This window comes from Pyxicephalus adspersus, chromosome 3 (genome assembly GCF_032062135.1).
Source record: "Pyxicephalus adspersus chromosome 3, UCB_Pads_2.0, whole genome shotgun sequence".
NCBI classification, from domain to species: domain Eukaryota; kingdom Metazoa; phylum Chordata; class Amphibia; order Anura; family Pyxicephalidae; genus Pyxicephalus; species Pyxicephalus adspersus.
Window position 1 is genome coordinate 32,662,697 of NC_092860.1, and position 15,348 is coordinate 32,678,044.

At 38.8% G+C, this 15,348-nt stretch overlaps 1 protein-coding gene across 1 annotated transcript in view; it reads right to left on the reverse strand.

The window, feature by feature from the left end:
- Positions 1–267: 267 nt before the first annotated feature.
- GDA (guanine deaminase) overlaps positions 268–15,348 on the reverse strand; it is a 64,176-nt gene continuing 49,095 nt past the window's right edge. The window contains exons 9-14 of the mRNA XM_072404157.1: positions 14,076–14,173; positions 13,135–13,202; positions 12,164–12,415; positions 10,958–11,076; positions 2,079–2,106; positions 268–617 (exon numbers count right to left, since the gene is read on the reverse strand). Of these exons, the coding sequence (XP_072260258.1) occupies positions 547–617; positions 2,079–2,106; positions 10,958–11,076; positions 12,164–12,415; positions 13,135–13,202; positions 14,076–14,173 (636 nt within the window). The 3' untranslated portion in view covers positions 268–546. The remainder of the gene's footprint in view (positions 618–2,078; positions 2,107–10,957; positions 11,077–12,163; positions 12,416–13,134; positions 13,203–14,075; positions 14,174–15,348) is intronic.

The window sequence follows — 15,348 nt, forward strand, 5'->3', positions numbered from 1 at the left end:
ATGTTCTGTAGCATGCTCACCGTCTCTGACCACCTTTTGTGGCATAACTTCAGTCTCTAAACCATCTCTTGTAGAATACTTATAGTTTCTACCTATTTCCACATGTCTGCAGTCTGTGACAGTTTCTGTAGTATTATATTCATTGAATATTACCTGAGGCCCTTTAATAATGTCAGGGTCTGTATTTGAGGCCTTCTACACACATCATATAATATTATCAAATAAGCCATAAGTAGCAAGAACAAACATCACACTTAATAGAAGAACTTTTTTTGTTTCAATGTATTTATTTATTTATTACAATTTAGCTCCAGCTGACTGATGATGTGAATATGATGGTTTTAGTACAGTTTTTGTTTTTTTGGCACTGGTATTTCTTTAGACATATTTCTACTGTCAAGTGCTGATCTACAATACAATGCAAGCTCCATTGTTAATAGAGGCAATAAATATTAAACCTGATCTTGTGAAAGTAGTCATATACAATTGTGGTTATGTGTGTATTGCTACATTTATATTGGTTCATCAATGGTCTTCAGTAACACACTAAGAATTGTTAGGGAAAGGCACCACACATCTTCCAGACACATAAACCGCTTTGATATTCCTGTCGTCACCTGAATTAAAAACAAACTTCAATGCAGTTACTTGTAAAACAAACAGTGTGGGAAAAAAAATTCTCATATATTAGCAGAGATGAAACACATGCACATGTTTAGGTTCAGCAAAGTAAGTATCTGCTCAAAATCTAAAATTAGGATTTTAGTTTAAAAGTGCTAAATACATTCCAGGCGTGTCAAAACCAATAGTGTTCAATGTCTTATAGATCGTTTTCTTTCTAATGCAGTCACAGCTTGAGTAAAAAATCCAGTCCCATTCCAGTATATGTAGAAAAAGACCCTTGATATCTCTAAAAGCAACAAAGCTCATGCTCCCTGCTGATTGGAGAGCTCTAGCCCAGAGATTGGGCAGGTTCTGGCATTATGATGTCACTATGGGGGGAAGTTTCACATGAAGGAAGCCATGACCACGTATACCTTGTATCAGGGTTTACATTATAAAGAGGTGAAAACCTACCCAGAGTTATTGAGATTCTGGCAGCATCCCAGAGGAAACGTTTATTTGTACAGTACCAAAGTGACCAAAGTTCACTTTGAGCTGCTTCAAACTTTTTTTCTGTGCTATAAACTGCAGACTGAATTGTGTGTTTAGTATAGTGAAAAAAAAATTCTGTAAAAAAAATCAGCTTTACTTCATGATTTATCCCTTTTTGCCATTTTATATTTTATTATAAATCTCTTTATAAAACAGAGTACAGTAGAACCTCGGTTATCCGGCACCCACGGAGAAATGGCTGATTCCGGATAAGTGTAGTTTCTGGTTAACTGAGGTTACTTTGAAACTGAGGTTTCTCAGCCATTCAGCACTAGACTTAAATTGGGAGACTTGTCCTTATTTACCACTAGTACTGAATGGCTGAGGAAAGGGAAACCCTGATGATGCTTGAACGTAATCAGGGTTTCCCTTTTCTCAATCAGTCACGAAGCTGAGCAATCAGCAGAGCTCTGTCCTGCTCTTCTGACAGTTCTGCTCTCCTGATTGCCCCTGCCACCCTAGCAGAGCTGCAGTATATGTTTTTGGATGCAGAACACATGCCACAACTCTGCTAGGGCTGCAGGAGCAATTAAGAAAGCGGAGCTGTCGGGTGCCGGTTATCTGAATTTTCTGGTTATCTGAGTTCCGGATAACCGAGGTTCTACTGTATTGAAAACATAAAATATTTATTTATTTGATGACACAAGACAAAGGCTACACTAAACTTCCTTATATGAACCTTATTTTAATATATTAGGCCATGTCACCAACACCTCTAGGCAAGTTTTAGGCTATGTAGCAAGGAAAACACATCATGCTTCACTTCAGAAAAGAAAAACTAAAGCATCAATGAAGACTGCCCAATAGAATTCAATGGAAAGCTTTTGTAGTGTTATTTAAACCTTTCAAAAAACTTGTTCTCATAATCTCACCTAAAATAATAAATTATACTAATCTAATATAAAATATATACAAGTACATACCTAGATAAAGAAATCTCTGGATCATATCCTTAAAAAAAAGAAAACAAAATTAGGATGAAAAAGTATTTATTAAAGTATTAAAAAAAAGCTAAATGCACAGTAAAAATCATATATGTAAATAATTCTATTTGTAAGGAAAATTGTAGTTTTCTTCAACTTGTCTTGTTGATCTAGCCACCACTACCAGACAGTAGACCCAGATCTAAGACCACCATTGTACATTACTGCCGCAGGACCATGAAGCAACCCCAACATGACAGTAATCAAGTAACAGTCGGAGCTGTCAGCATGGTCCCTGTCACAAAATGTGTTGTCCTTACAACTACAACCTTTCCAACTATCTGAACAGAAAAACATTTGCTTAGCATTCTCTTTTATATTCATTGCAGCATCCTAATAAAGCGGCCTTGTCACTCCCAATATTATACTATTTGACTAATGACCTATTGCCAAATATAAACAAGGCTGGATTGAGAATTACATTTCTGTGTTACTGATTTCCTGCTAATAGGATAAGGGGAAACCAGTAGCTAAATCTGTCAGTAGTACAGAAATTTATTAGCGACTATAGTTTGTAAGGAATGCAGTTAGCAGTATTTTATGACATTACGCTTAAACTGTATGTCAAGCCAAAAAAGTTTATTTTCTCTAGTTTTGAATAGATTAGAGAAAGATTTGAACTCTTGATGGCTTTTAAACTACTCTTTACCATTTATTGAATATTTCCCCTCACTTCCTTTCCTGCTGATAATATTTGACCAGGGAGGCAGTGAAGTGAAATTTGCAACAGGGACACATATTCGCTCTATACAAAATGAAAAAAAAATGACATACACATCAAAGCCATTTCGTCTGCACAGGATCACTTAAATGCACAACATGTCTGCTTAAGGAAGACTTAATATACTTTTTGGCATCAGGTTAGTATATGAAGTCTCGACTACTCAAAGACAGCATACAAATGGTTTAACCCCCTTCCCCTCCCACTACTAGATACATTTGAAGTGGTCCATACACCTCCTGTATACTCTTAACACTGGTGTGGCCACCTATCTGGTTGGGGTATATCTCTGGCTGTCCACTGTCCAGGTGAAGTTCCCCAATATGCTTCATAAATGTCACCTAGAGGGGAACCTGGCTGGTGGTCCCTCGGTGTCATAGTGCTTGATAAATTCAAGCCACAAAACTTTGCAAACACTCCATCTGTGGATCAGAGGTATGGTAATCACTCTATGTTGGACATTGGTCTGTCAGCATGGCATACAATTGGCTAGGAGGACACACATGATCACTGGATTGTAAGGTCTTGGGCTGACAGGCAGCGCTATGGAAATAACTGACATTTTCAGTTGAGATGACTGGCCATTGGTCAGTCCGTTGTGATGTCATGGTTGGCATAGCTACACTGATGCTTTCCACTACTTGCTCAGGAGCCTTCCTAGAAGCATCTCCAAAGCATTTATCCTGAGATTTTGTGCGAATTGCAGATTTCTATTCGTTTTGAATCCCCTACAGGAGCATCTGATACCATCTGGGTGCCAACGCGTATTGTCAGAGGCCATCCACGGCCCAACATCCCTGAAATGCCCTCACACGAGGAGGTAGGCCCAACAGGCCAATATTCTCCGGTAGCTCTCAGGACCAGATCCAGAGTTACACTTCGCGGCAGAGTTTCTGAACATCAGCTGCCTGAAAGACCAAGAAGAAGAAGAGGACGTCCAAACACCAACTCCTCACAAAGGGACCAAGGCCATTCTCCAGTCAGCCGTGGGGATGACTACCATCCAGGACCCCAGAATGACCGGACACCCCCTGCCAACAACCAGAATGAGGATCAGCCAAGCTGCAGCATCTGCTTGATGGAGTATGAGCAGGGACAGCAAACAGAAATACTCCCCTGTGCACATGAATTTCACCTGGCCTGCATTACCACATGGCTAAGGACAAGTCGTACCTGTCCCAATTGTCGGACACTTATTCCTGAAAGTGACGATGAAGATACGGAGCATGTTTTTGTTCGTCCAATCAATCAGGAAACTGGTAACGAACGCACGCGGCGAGTTATCGTTTGGTCTGAACATCTGGATCGAGAAATTACATTCGATGTCGCTGGAGAAAATGTGAGTTCACAGTCACAGATTTTCTTTTTTATAGATGAATATGACGACCTTTATATTCAGCTGTCACCAACTGTATTCTTCTGGGTAGAAAATATAGGGGTATAGAAAGATCTGTTGGCTGGTTCCCTTGTCTGCCATTGCCTCATCCCAATCAGGTAAGTGCTGATTTATTTCCTTTATACATAATCCTAATAAGTGGTATCTTTTTTTGCAGGGTGGTGAAATCAAATTTGCCATATCCCATATTTAGATATCACTGGGCCCTGCAAAGGTAAATATTAGTTAGTCTGCTTTTGACAGAGGGAAGGGCGGTGCTCACTTATGTACTCCTGTACTCATTCCACAGGGTGAAGGGACAAATATTTGGGGGCCACATACTTGGAATCTCATTTTTGAACAACGCTGGAAAGTCCAAGTTAATTGAAAGTATGGAGTAGAATTCAAGTTTGAAATGACCAATAAGTTTCATTCATAATGGATATATACACTAGTGAGATGCACACATACAGATAAATAAATTAGCATAGAGTAGATAACACATAAATATACACATATATTTACACACATCAAAGCACACCCACAAACCCAATGCACACAAATGCATACACACTTACATCTAAACACAATCTAGTTATTAGATAAGGTCTAATATGAACACACATCCAACACTAGAAGAACGATGACTAGCATCAAGTAGTGTAGCCCAGTGTAGATTAGAGTAGGTCCTGCCCTAAAGAGTCTACCTTGTCGTGGTGGGCAGGCTTGTAATCATTTGGCCGAAAATGTGTCACAGAATGGGAGACACAATCATTTCCCTCAGTGACTTTCATTTTTGGCCAGATGATTAAACCAAAGGACTCTTGATCAGGGCTGACACAAAATAGAATATGTTTTTATGTTAAACATCCAGCAATAAACTTCTCAATATAACACTAAAGTAAAAAAAATCACGTAAATAAATTCCTCTTTACTATGTTTTTTATTTGTTTTTTTTTAATTAGCTAAACTCCAATCAAATATAAATGGTACAGATTACTGATACTTCGTATTGCATGGAAATTTATTTTACATTGTAGGCCTATATTTCGTAGGCATAACTCATCAATATATATGTCCAATATTTATTAAAATTAAAAATAAACTTTAAATTAAAAAAACACACAAACCTGTTAAAAAAAAAAACTGTAATATAACTATACAGTAGCATGTAAAATAATTATATAGTATTATAATTATAATTATATATATATTATTTAAAGATTTCTTTTTATCGGACTAAATACAGTTATTTTGTATTGAATCCAATACAAAATTATTTGATTTTCCCGCCGTTCCTCCTGCCCGCACCGGCGCATGCTCGCCGGAGATTGCCTCTGCAGTCGCTGGCTGAAGATCGAAGAAAGAAGACGTGTCCCGAGGACCTGCAGGGGCAGGGTAAGTGTTTTTTTTTTATGTTTTATGCGACCTTGAGTGTGACTCGGGATTACCACTTTTTTCAAGTTAAATCCACACTCAGGAATACCGCTAGGGGGCTAATAAATCTGTTGAAAATGTAAAAGGAACTAAACTCTGAAATATGCAGCCAGAAAAAGACAGGCAAAAGGCAAAAATCAAGGACTACTCATCAGCATTGCCTGTGTGTCCCCTTCAACTAATCCTTTCCCCATTACCATCCTACCATGGCCTGTTCTGCACTGCATCTCTGGGTGGAGGTGGCCATCATGCTAGAACCTAGGCTTTGCTTCTCATAACAGATCCTTCAGCAAAACGACTATAAGCCACCGCCAATCTACTGAGACAAATGGTTAATGATAGTAGGAAGTTGATCACACACTGTTTTACCGAAAATTAGATACATTAGATTGTGGGCCCCTCTGAGGAAAGGCTAGTGAAATGACTATGGACTTTGTGAAGTGCTGTGAAATATGTTGGCGCTATATAAATACAAGGTAATAATAATAATAATAATATTAATATGAGTATTTACAGAATAAATGCATATTTTATGGTACTGTTACGGCACACTTCTATAATTTTCCTAAAACATGGCAAATCTGAATATTTGATGATTCAGTTCTAATTTTATTTTAGGACCTATTATTGCATAGCAGCAATGTTAGAACACCTATACTGCCTTTTCTTTGTCTTTTATCTGGCTCCAGACCTAAAACGTATTTGTTGGAATATTCTTAAACCTCAAACTATTACTCTTACTAGAAATACCAAAAAATATCTGTTACTCAAGCTCACAGCTGTACATCTTACAGACATTGCAGTCACATACCTAAAAGGCTTTAGCCAGATCCTTTTTAATAAAAGTAACAATTGTAACATCAGTTGAGGCATTAAGAGGGGAGCAACATCTAGTAAAAGGATTTGTCATGGAGTAGATGCATTACAAACATAGGACCCCCACCCCACCGAGAAATATAATGGAACATCACATCACATCTAAAAATAGGAACTCCAACCTGACTATACTTTGCCTGCCCCTATTTATTGGGTTTAAGTTAACCATAAAGACTCCACATTACCACTGCTTGTAGGGGGGGGGGGGGGGGGGTCAGTAACTGGAACAGAGGCAGTATAGAAAGCAGAGAGTTGGTGTTGCCAGATGCTGTCACAGCCTTGTGAATGAGCAATGATGGCTCCATGCTTCAGTTTCTCATCCTCTGTAATGTATATATTTCAGGAGGAGTGCAACTTGTTTACCACTACATCACAAAGAGCTATATAAGGATGACTTTACCAGCAGAGGTATCTGTGGGGTTTTGCAGTGCTGTAAGATGTATTTTGTAATGGGAGCCAAAAGTTCTAATTTAAAGATGCCCCCACTTTTTCTACCATCGAGGAGAACAAAGTCAGATGTATCTTTGGAAAATTTTTCCCCAGCTACAGAAATTTACAGTTGTTCTCTGCTCAGCAACCTTTTCACTTGAGAGAGATAAGAGAGAATACCAGAAGCTGTTCTACAAAATCTGCCAGTAAAATACACACATTAAACTATTATTGATTCAATGCGCCTGATTTATTAAAGCTCCAAGGCTGGAGAGGATACACTTTCATCAGTGAACCTGGGTGATTCAACAAACCTAAAATGGTTCTGGTCCAGGATTCAAAATATTTGCTAGCAAATAGCAAATTACGTTGAAGAAATCCATTCCAGGTTTGCTGTATCACCCAGCTTCACTGATGAAAGTGTATCCTCTCCAGCCTTGGAGAGCTTTAATAAATATGACCCAATATGTGCAGCAAAATAATCTGAAATTAAATAAAAGGGAGGCAACTCAAACCTTATGGGATATATGCAATACCTGCATTTTTGTGCAATAAATATTCAATAAAAGGGGCAAAAAATGAAAGTGTAAAAGTGCAAATGAGTGACCCCTACCTGCAACACGTGTCTTTTTGAAATGCATTTTTATTCAGTACAATGTATACGTTTTCTACCAAAAAATAGGCACATATGAAAACCCCCAAACTAATCTGCATTTATTGGTCATGTCTGGTCTGTGAAATGTATATAACTGAAAGCTGCTCTGGTTATTATCGTTAATGTCAGTGTTCATTGTTCATGCACAACAAAATTATGAACACATTTATTACTAAATGTTCTGTTGATGTATCCAAAGCTCAACAATATGTCTGTCATTTAGATTTAAGCACATGCACCATCCTGAGAAGCAAAACAAAAGTTGAACACAATCATGAATTTTCCATTTCCCTGTAACGCTTACATGCTAAAATGTTAGGTTTCAATAAGACAGATTTAGGTGGCATATCCTTATTAATGAGGCTATATGCAATCACTGCTTCAAGCCAACATTAGTTTGTCCAATTTTGGCATTTCTTGGCAATGTACACAAAGACAAATAGGTTTTAAAAAACAGAGCAAAATGTAGCAGGTCCTTGTAGCAACCAATCACCTCTGATGGAGTGCACAATATCCCCTTTTTACTGGAGATAAGAACGGGAGTAGTATACTTTATTATTATTATTATTAATAATAATAAGATTAATAAACAGTATTTATATGGGGCCAGCATATCACTCAACATTGTACATTAAACAGAAGTTGCAAATGACAGACAGATACAGACAGTGACACAGAAAGAGCCCGTGCCCCAAAGAGCTTACAATCTAGGAGGTGGGGGAAGTAACACACAATAGGAGGGGGGATATGAATTGGTCGATGAGTAGTGAGGGTTTTAAAAGACAGAAGAAGACGGGTAGGCAGATTTGAAAAGATTGGTTCTGAGTGCTCTTTTAAAGGAGCAGAAGGGAGGAGTAAGCCGAATTGGACAAGGAAGACACTTCCAGAGAGTCAGGGCAGTTCTAGAAAAGTCTTGGAGCCATACATGTGATGAGGTTATGAGTGAGGAAGTCATTAGTAGGTCTTTGGAGAAGGAACGAGAGTGGCTAGGGGTGTTTTTTTCTATTAGGTCAGAAAGGTAAGTAGGACAAGAACTGTGGAGGGATTTGAAGGCAAAGCACAGGAGCTTGAATTTGATTCCAAGGTGAATTGAAAGCCAATGAAGGGAACTACAAAGAGATGAAGCAAAAGAGGAGCAGTGGGAATGATGGATGAATCTGCCTGCAAACCTAGTGTTGTTAACAGCTAAGAATATGTCAGGGGGAGATTAGGAATGTGAGGGGGGGATGAAAATGAGTTCGGTATTTCATCCACAATGAGTTTGGTTTTCATCCATGATGAGATGGCAGCCAGGCAGCATGAGACCTTATCCAGGACTGAGGGAGACAAGTTTGGAGTGGACAGATAAATTTGAGACTACCGAGTGAGGAGGTGTACTGAGAAAAAAGAACCGGTCCAAGGACTGACCTTTGAGGAACACCAACAGGTAGGAGAGTAGGAGGAATTACCATTATTAGAAAAGAAAAGGAGCGGTTAGATAGATAGGATGCAAACCAAGAGAGAGCACTGATACCAATGGAGCGCATGATTTGTATTAGAAGGGGGTGATCAACAGTGTCAAAAGCAGAGGAAAGATCAAGGAGAAGGAGCAGGGAAAAGTCGCCTTGAGACTTAGCTCTGGTGAGGTCATTGGCCATTTTAGAGGGCTTTTTTGACATGGACAGCTTGAAAGCCAGACTGGAGAGGGTCAAGGAAAGAGTTGGTGCTCATGTAATCAGTGAGTCTTTTATAGACAAAGTGCTAAAGAAGTTTGGAGACATATGGGAGAAGGGAGATAGGATGGTAGCTAGAAGCTGGAGAAGGGTCTGTAGAGGGTTTCTTCAGGATAGGGAGAACTATGGCATGTTTGAAAGCAGAGGGGTAGATACCAGTAGAAAGGGAGAGGTTGAATATTTTGGCTAGGGCAAGGACCAGGGTGGAGGAATGGGCACAGAGTAGATCAGAGGGAATTGGTTAGTATATAGGTAGTAGATGGAGATGATGGGAGAAGAAAGGGGACTTCATCCACAGTAACAGGGCTGAGGGAGGCCAGTGATGACATACAGGTGGGGTGGATATGGTTGGAGTGACACAATGAGAAGAGACATCATTTCTAGTTTTGACAATTTTATCTGAAGTAGGTGGCTAGGTCTTGGGCAGAGAATGTAGTTGTAGGGGGGAGGGGGGTGTCAGGTGTGATTGTTGTGCCAGAGTTGGGTAGTAGAAGGTGGTAGGGGCAACTTTATCCAGGGTCGAAGAAAGAGTGTGATTGCTTTATTTGGAGATGTGATTTTAGAGATTGTGTGGGGTTAGGGACTTAGGTAGTATACAAAGTGAATATTCACTTACTTTAACTTAATTTAAGGAAGATGATGTTCTGTGTACCTTGGTTAAAAAATTGCATGCAATGGAAACAAACTGAATGTATATATTTTTAGATGATTGAAGGAAACACATCCTTACCTTACACTTAAGTTAGTATTAATAGTAGTTATTATTATTAAATAACCAACAGTTACTGTTAAAGTGTTTAATATTGTAGGATTTGTGGAGCCCTGGGTGTCCTCCAGAGGTTGCTAGAGGTTCCTTGAGCAATCAACAATTTGTGTCTCTCAGGTCAGGTACAACTGACACCAATGATCTTGTTGGCTCTGTAAGGGTGACATTCTTCCCAATGGTCAGCAATGTAAGAGGTATTCTTCCTATTGACCATCATGCTAATATACTGTGAGCTATGCATATAGTATTTCTAGCAGGGGTTCCCTGAAGACCTGAAAGTTATTTCAAGGGCTCCCCAATGTTAAAAATCTGGATCATTATGTGAATCCTGGAATCTACCTAATGGATATGCTGGTGAGACACCTCAATGAAAGCTTACAATAGTTCTGTCCACTGTTTTCTTGTGTGCATTATTTTTGAGCTTCATTCCCTTGGTGGACTAGTTTTCTCCCTGTTCATATGCTGACATGAATACTGTAATGGAAAGTTTATTACAGTAATTTTCCTTTTTCTGATAGCTCCATGGCAGCATACAAATCCACCTTAATTTTTGGAGGAGGGCTAGGTATGGGACGCTAGGTGTATGGATTGCCTTTAATTTATCTAATTAGGCCCTGAGAGTGGGAGGAGAAGGGGGTTAAGCTGATTGTATGTTGCCATGAAGCTTTCAGGAAAGGAAAATTATGGTAAGTATTACATTTCACGTTTTTAACAGGTATTCTAATTCATACATTCAAATGCTGACATGATCACACTTCAACGTACTAGTTTAGTTGAGAAACTTAAGTGTTTTTTTCTTAACAACTCAGCTACACAAAACTCTAGTTTTAGACAAATGTGAACAGTACCTTTTTAGGAATATTAGAAAATACTTCAAAGGGACTGTCTGTGGTTTCAGGGTTGATTAACAGTGCATCAAATTCTTTGCCAACTTCAAAGTTTCCAGTTATGTGATCAATACTTAAAGCTGTAAGGAAATCAAGAGAATAACATAATGGTTACTATTTGATAAGGAATTTAGGCAGCTCCATGTATATCCAAATAGGAAAATTCCCCTAATGGGAACTTCTGTTGGATATACATGGGGCCGTCCAAACTCCTTCTGATACATGTTTTGTATGATGAACCAATTGAATTTCACTTATGTTCACTGATTGTTATCCAACTGAGATTACAACATATGATTTACTATGCCAAATATATACTTGACTTTTGCCACTTGAACCCCAGTGTCTTTTTGCTTACACAGTACTGCACAAAGTCCATAGTCATGTCACTAACTGTCCCTCAAAGGGGCTCACAGATCCAATGTCCCTACCATGGTCATATGTCATTTACACAGTCTAAGGTCAATTGTTTTTGGGGGAAGCCAATAAACCCCTCGGCATGTTTTTGGGAGGAAACCCATGAAGACACAAGGAGAACCTGCAAACTCCATACAGATAGTGTCCTGGCCAAGATTTGAACTTGGGATCTAGTGCTGCGAAGACCAGAGTGCTACCTCTGAACCACCATGCTGCCCATATTATCTACCCGAAACAAAACTTAGTAAATTGGTACTGCATCTCAAACGGTTTTGATGGTTACTGTTTTACCATGTCATATAAATTTTAAGGCTGGTCTTAGGGTTAAGCAACAGTTTGGGAACATTTAATGAACCTGGAAATGTGGAAACAGTCCGTTGGTGGCTATAGGGAGCAGATATATGGATGCAATGATTTGTAAAAGTCTCATTTAACAAGATCCGAGTCTCTAACTAATTTCAGTTGTATGTTCTCAGTCTCTTATCACACATGCTTGCCTTTAGTTTCTGAACATATTCTCTAACATATCCAGAGTGCTTTCATTGATGTCGCTTGGTAGCTTTACATACACAAATAAGTGCAGATATCACACACGTGTGAGATTAGCATTTGTTTTACGTTACAGGAAAGCCCCTTCTGCACTTGCCCGAGATTGGCGGCAAAGACAGAACGGGAGGGGTCTATCCTTCAAATTAAATAAAAAAGTTCACAATGGAGTTGAGATGTACATTTTTTATGCTGATCACTGACCTTCACATCCTCCAAGAGTGGCCAGTTGGAATGCCTCTTCGATACTTAAAACTTTATATTCAGTTTCCATTTCTAGTATGCTATCTTTGCCATTTACATTGACCTTATCGGTGTCCAATTTCTCTTTCTGTAGTTTGTTAATTTCATTGGTCTCCTTTTGTCTCTTTTGCTTCTCCATGAAAAGAATTTTTGAAGTTTCTACTGCTTTCCGGATGGTGTCCAGTAAGGATATGGAATATCCTCCAGCAACATCTGTGGATATACAAATCAAGTAAAAATACTAATACAAAATACACTGCATGTGTCACGACAACAAAGGCATTCAGGCACAATGGCAACTTTTTAACACAGTTTTTTTCTTCTGAATTTCACTTGAATTTAAAGAGAATACATAGAAAGCTAGTATAAAAATTGAAAAAGATGATAATGACTGATAATGCTTCCTGTACTAAAATCCCAGGCACTGTTGTCAGCCTTGTCCAGTTTTCTTCTGCTAGACTGCAGAACACCTTCCACATATGTCATGGAGATGAGGGAAGGGTGGGATGTTCTGTAATCCAGCCGAGGAGAATTTAGACAGGGTTGCTTGGTGCAGCAGAGGCAGTGCTGTCAGCTCAAAAAAGTTAGGAGTTTACTAGATTTCTGGCAGCCATGCAATTGCTTTTTTAGATATTTGCATCAACAAGCAGTTGAACAGATGAACCTAATAAAGTGACTGGTGAGGCTACATGTAATCGAGAAAGACTGTTTCTCTGCCACACAGAGCTGTGCAATTTGTAAGGCATGACAAATGCCAGGACTGGATAGCCAGAAATACAAATCATTTGGCAAGTAAAGCAGCTCTTTTATGTTTTTTTTTCATCTGTGTATTTAGGTATTTGTCTGGAGTTTAGTGTTAATCATATATAAGCTTTTAGCTTGGCATTTTATCCTATCCACACCCTTAAAAAACATAAAAATAATTTGCTTACCAGTCCCAAATCCCAGTTTAACCTTGTGCTTTAGAATGTTTCGAACATCCAGAAAACCACTGCATAGGCTAATAAAAAACAAAAAGTGTCAAACATAAATTTTTATTTTATATGCAAGTTTATTTATCTGCAGGAAGCATCTGTTAAGACTAACTCAGGGTGCTTAATACCAAATTAAATACCAATACAAAAAGTTTTTTTTATAATTTTGGAATGGGGAGAGATTCAAACTGCTGCCAGGTAATTTTGCCTATTTGGAATATACAGCAGTTTGTGGCTCTCCTGTTAGCCCAAAGTTTATTTAAATAGAGCATGTCATTAAGAAAACTGAACACAAGCTGATGTTGATAAAACTGGTGCTTGGTCCCATGACACCAACCTCCCCAGCCTCCCCTTAGTCAAAAAGGATGCCCAACATTAGGACAACCAAAAGTGACTTGAAATCTACAAGGTGGTAAATTCAAGTTTGACATTTACATGAATAGCAGATGTGTGCCTAATAATTTTGGTGTTAAGGATATACTGATTGTATTATGCTACTTTAAACTGCAGTCTTGTGGCAGTATCAGGAAAGCAGTAGGAGGTTACCTGTGACCTGGTTCTGGCTCCTGGGAGACACCTGCTAATAAACACCAACATTGCACCATTCCTGCCTATGAATTACTTTGCCACTTGCAGGTGCTCTCGCTGTGCTGCATTTTCTTGACGAACAGGTTTATTTTAAGTAACAAGAAACAGTGTTTATATGCTATTATAAATAGGTAATATTTAGCATCAAACATATTAATGTATGTTTAGTTTAGCTGTACGTAAAACAAGAAAAACAAAATTAAAACGTGGTACATAGCATTCACAGTTTTTTATGCAAAAAAGTTCCCCACCAGTTCAGTTTTTATAAATGTACTTAAATAAATATGATACATATTGTCATATTAACTTACGAAATATTTGAATTTGGACAATGTGATATTGCAGCCCCCCTTTCTCTAAAAACATGTAGCTCTTCATTGGAGAGGTGGCAGCCATGTGCCATTACTGTCTGAAAAGAGACAAGCAAACACATGTATACAAAAATCCTGAACAGACTTCAGATGGAAGTTGAATGTCTAAGCATAATCTCACCATTCTTAGATAAAATAGGAAATACAACACAGCAAAAACTTGGAAATTCAGGTGTATGTTTAGTTAAAATCAGTTGTGTAGTGTGGCGGGCACGGGTGGGAACGCACCCGTGCCTACTCTTATTTTTTAAAGAATTCTTTGGTGGTCTGAGGCTCAGCCGATCCACCTCCCCGGGGGGTCAGGAGAAGGGGGAGGCGCACCAGCCGAGCTCCGGACCATGTCTCCCATATGGAATTGCAGGCTGTGGGCCGTTGGTAGGTTATCTCTCTGAACACAACCTGCCATCCCATCTCAGACCTGGGGTTCTAGTATCATGATGTCAATCTGGGGGAAGTTTCTTCCCCTTTGAGTGACAAATTGGCAGGGGTGTAGTGGAGCATGCATGTCATGGATAGTACTGTGCCCCCTATTCTTTTTTTTTTACTACACCCCTGATTAAAATGGAACAGTAGCTTTGTAGAATGTCTGGTATTTGTGGCAAAGTTGCTATAAAGAATGGGAGTTGTACAGCAAAAGCCAGACTATAAATCTGCATGACTGCCGCAAGACATAGCTTGGTCAACTTGCTCAAAATACCTTCCCCTCATCATACTTATTATTTTTCCCCCAACATCCACCGCCCCTTACCCATACACAATAAATACACCACGTTGCTTAGATGGCCCGCAGGCCTTTTATTAACATAACATATTAAATAACATATTAATCACGAATAATAACCATATATATTATTAACTAACCATATAAATATATATAATATATATACATAACCAATACAAAACATGTCAATTATTTTAACTGAACAACAAAATATATATATATCAAATAATATAATCAAGATATAAATCAACAAAAACCTTGCAGAAAACAATTGAAATATAATATCCTAGTTGCAGGTCCTCTGGGGTCCACCCTTTATTAAAACCTTGGGCTCTGAACCTTCCCAACGAAATTGTTCCCAGCCGCCCATACCAGCTCGGGAACGCCATGACCCTTACTTGTGCAGACCCCATCAACACTTTTCCGGATCGAACAACCACACTGGGGACTCCATACCTTAGATGGGTTCCCCCACCCCAACATAACTATTAA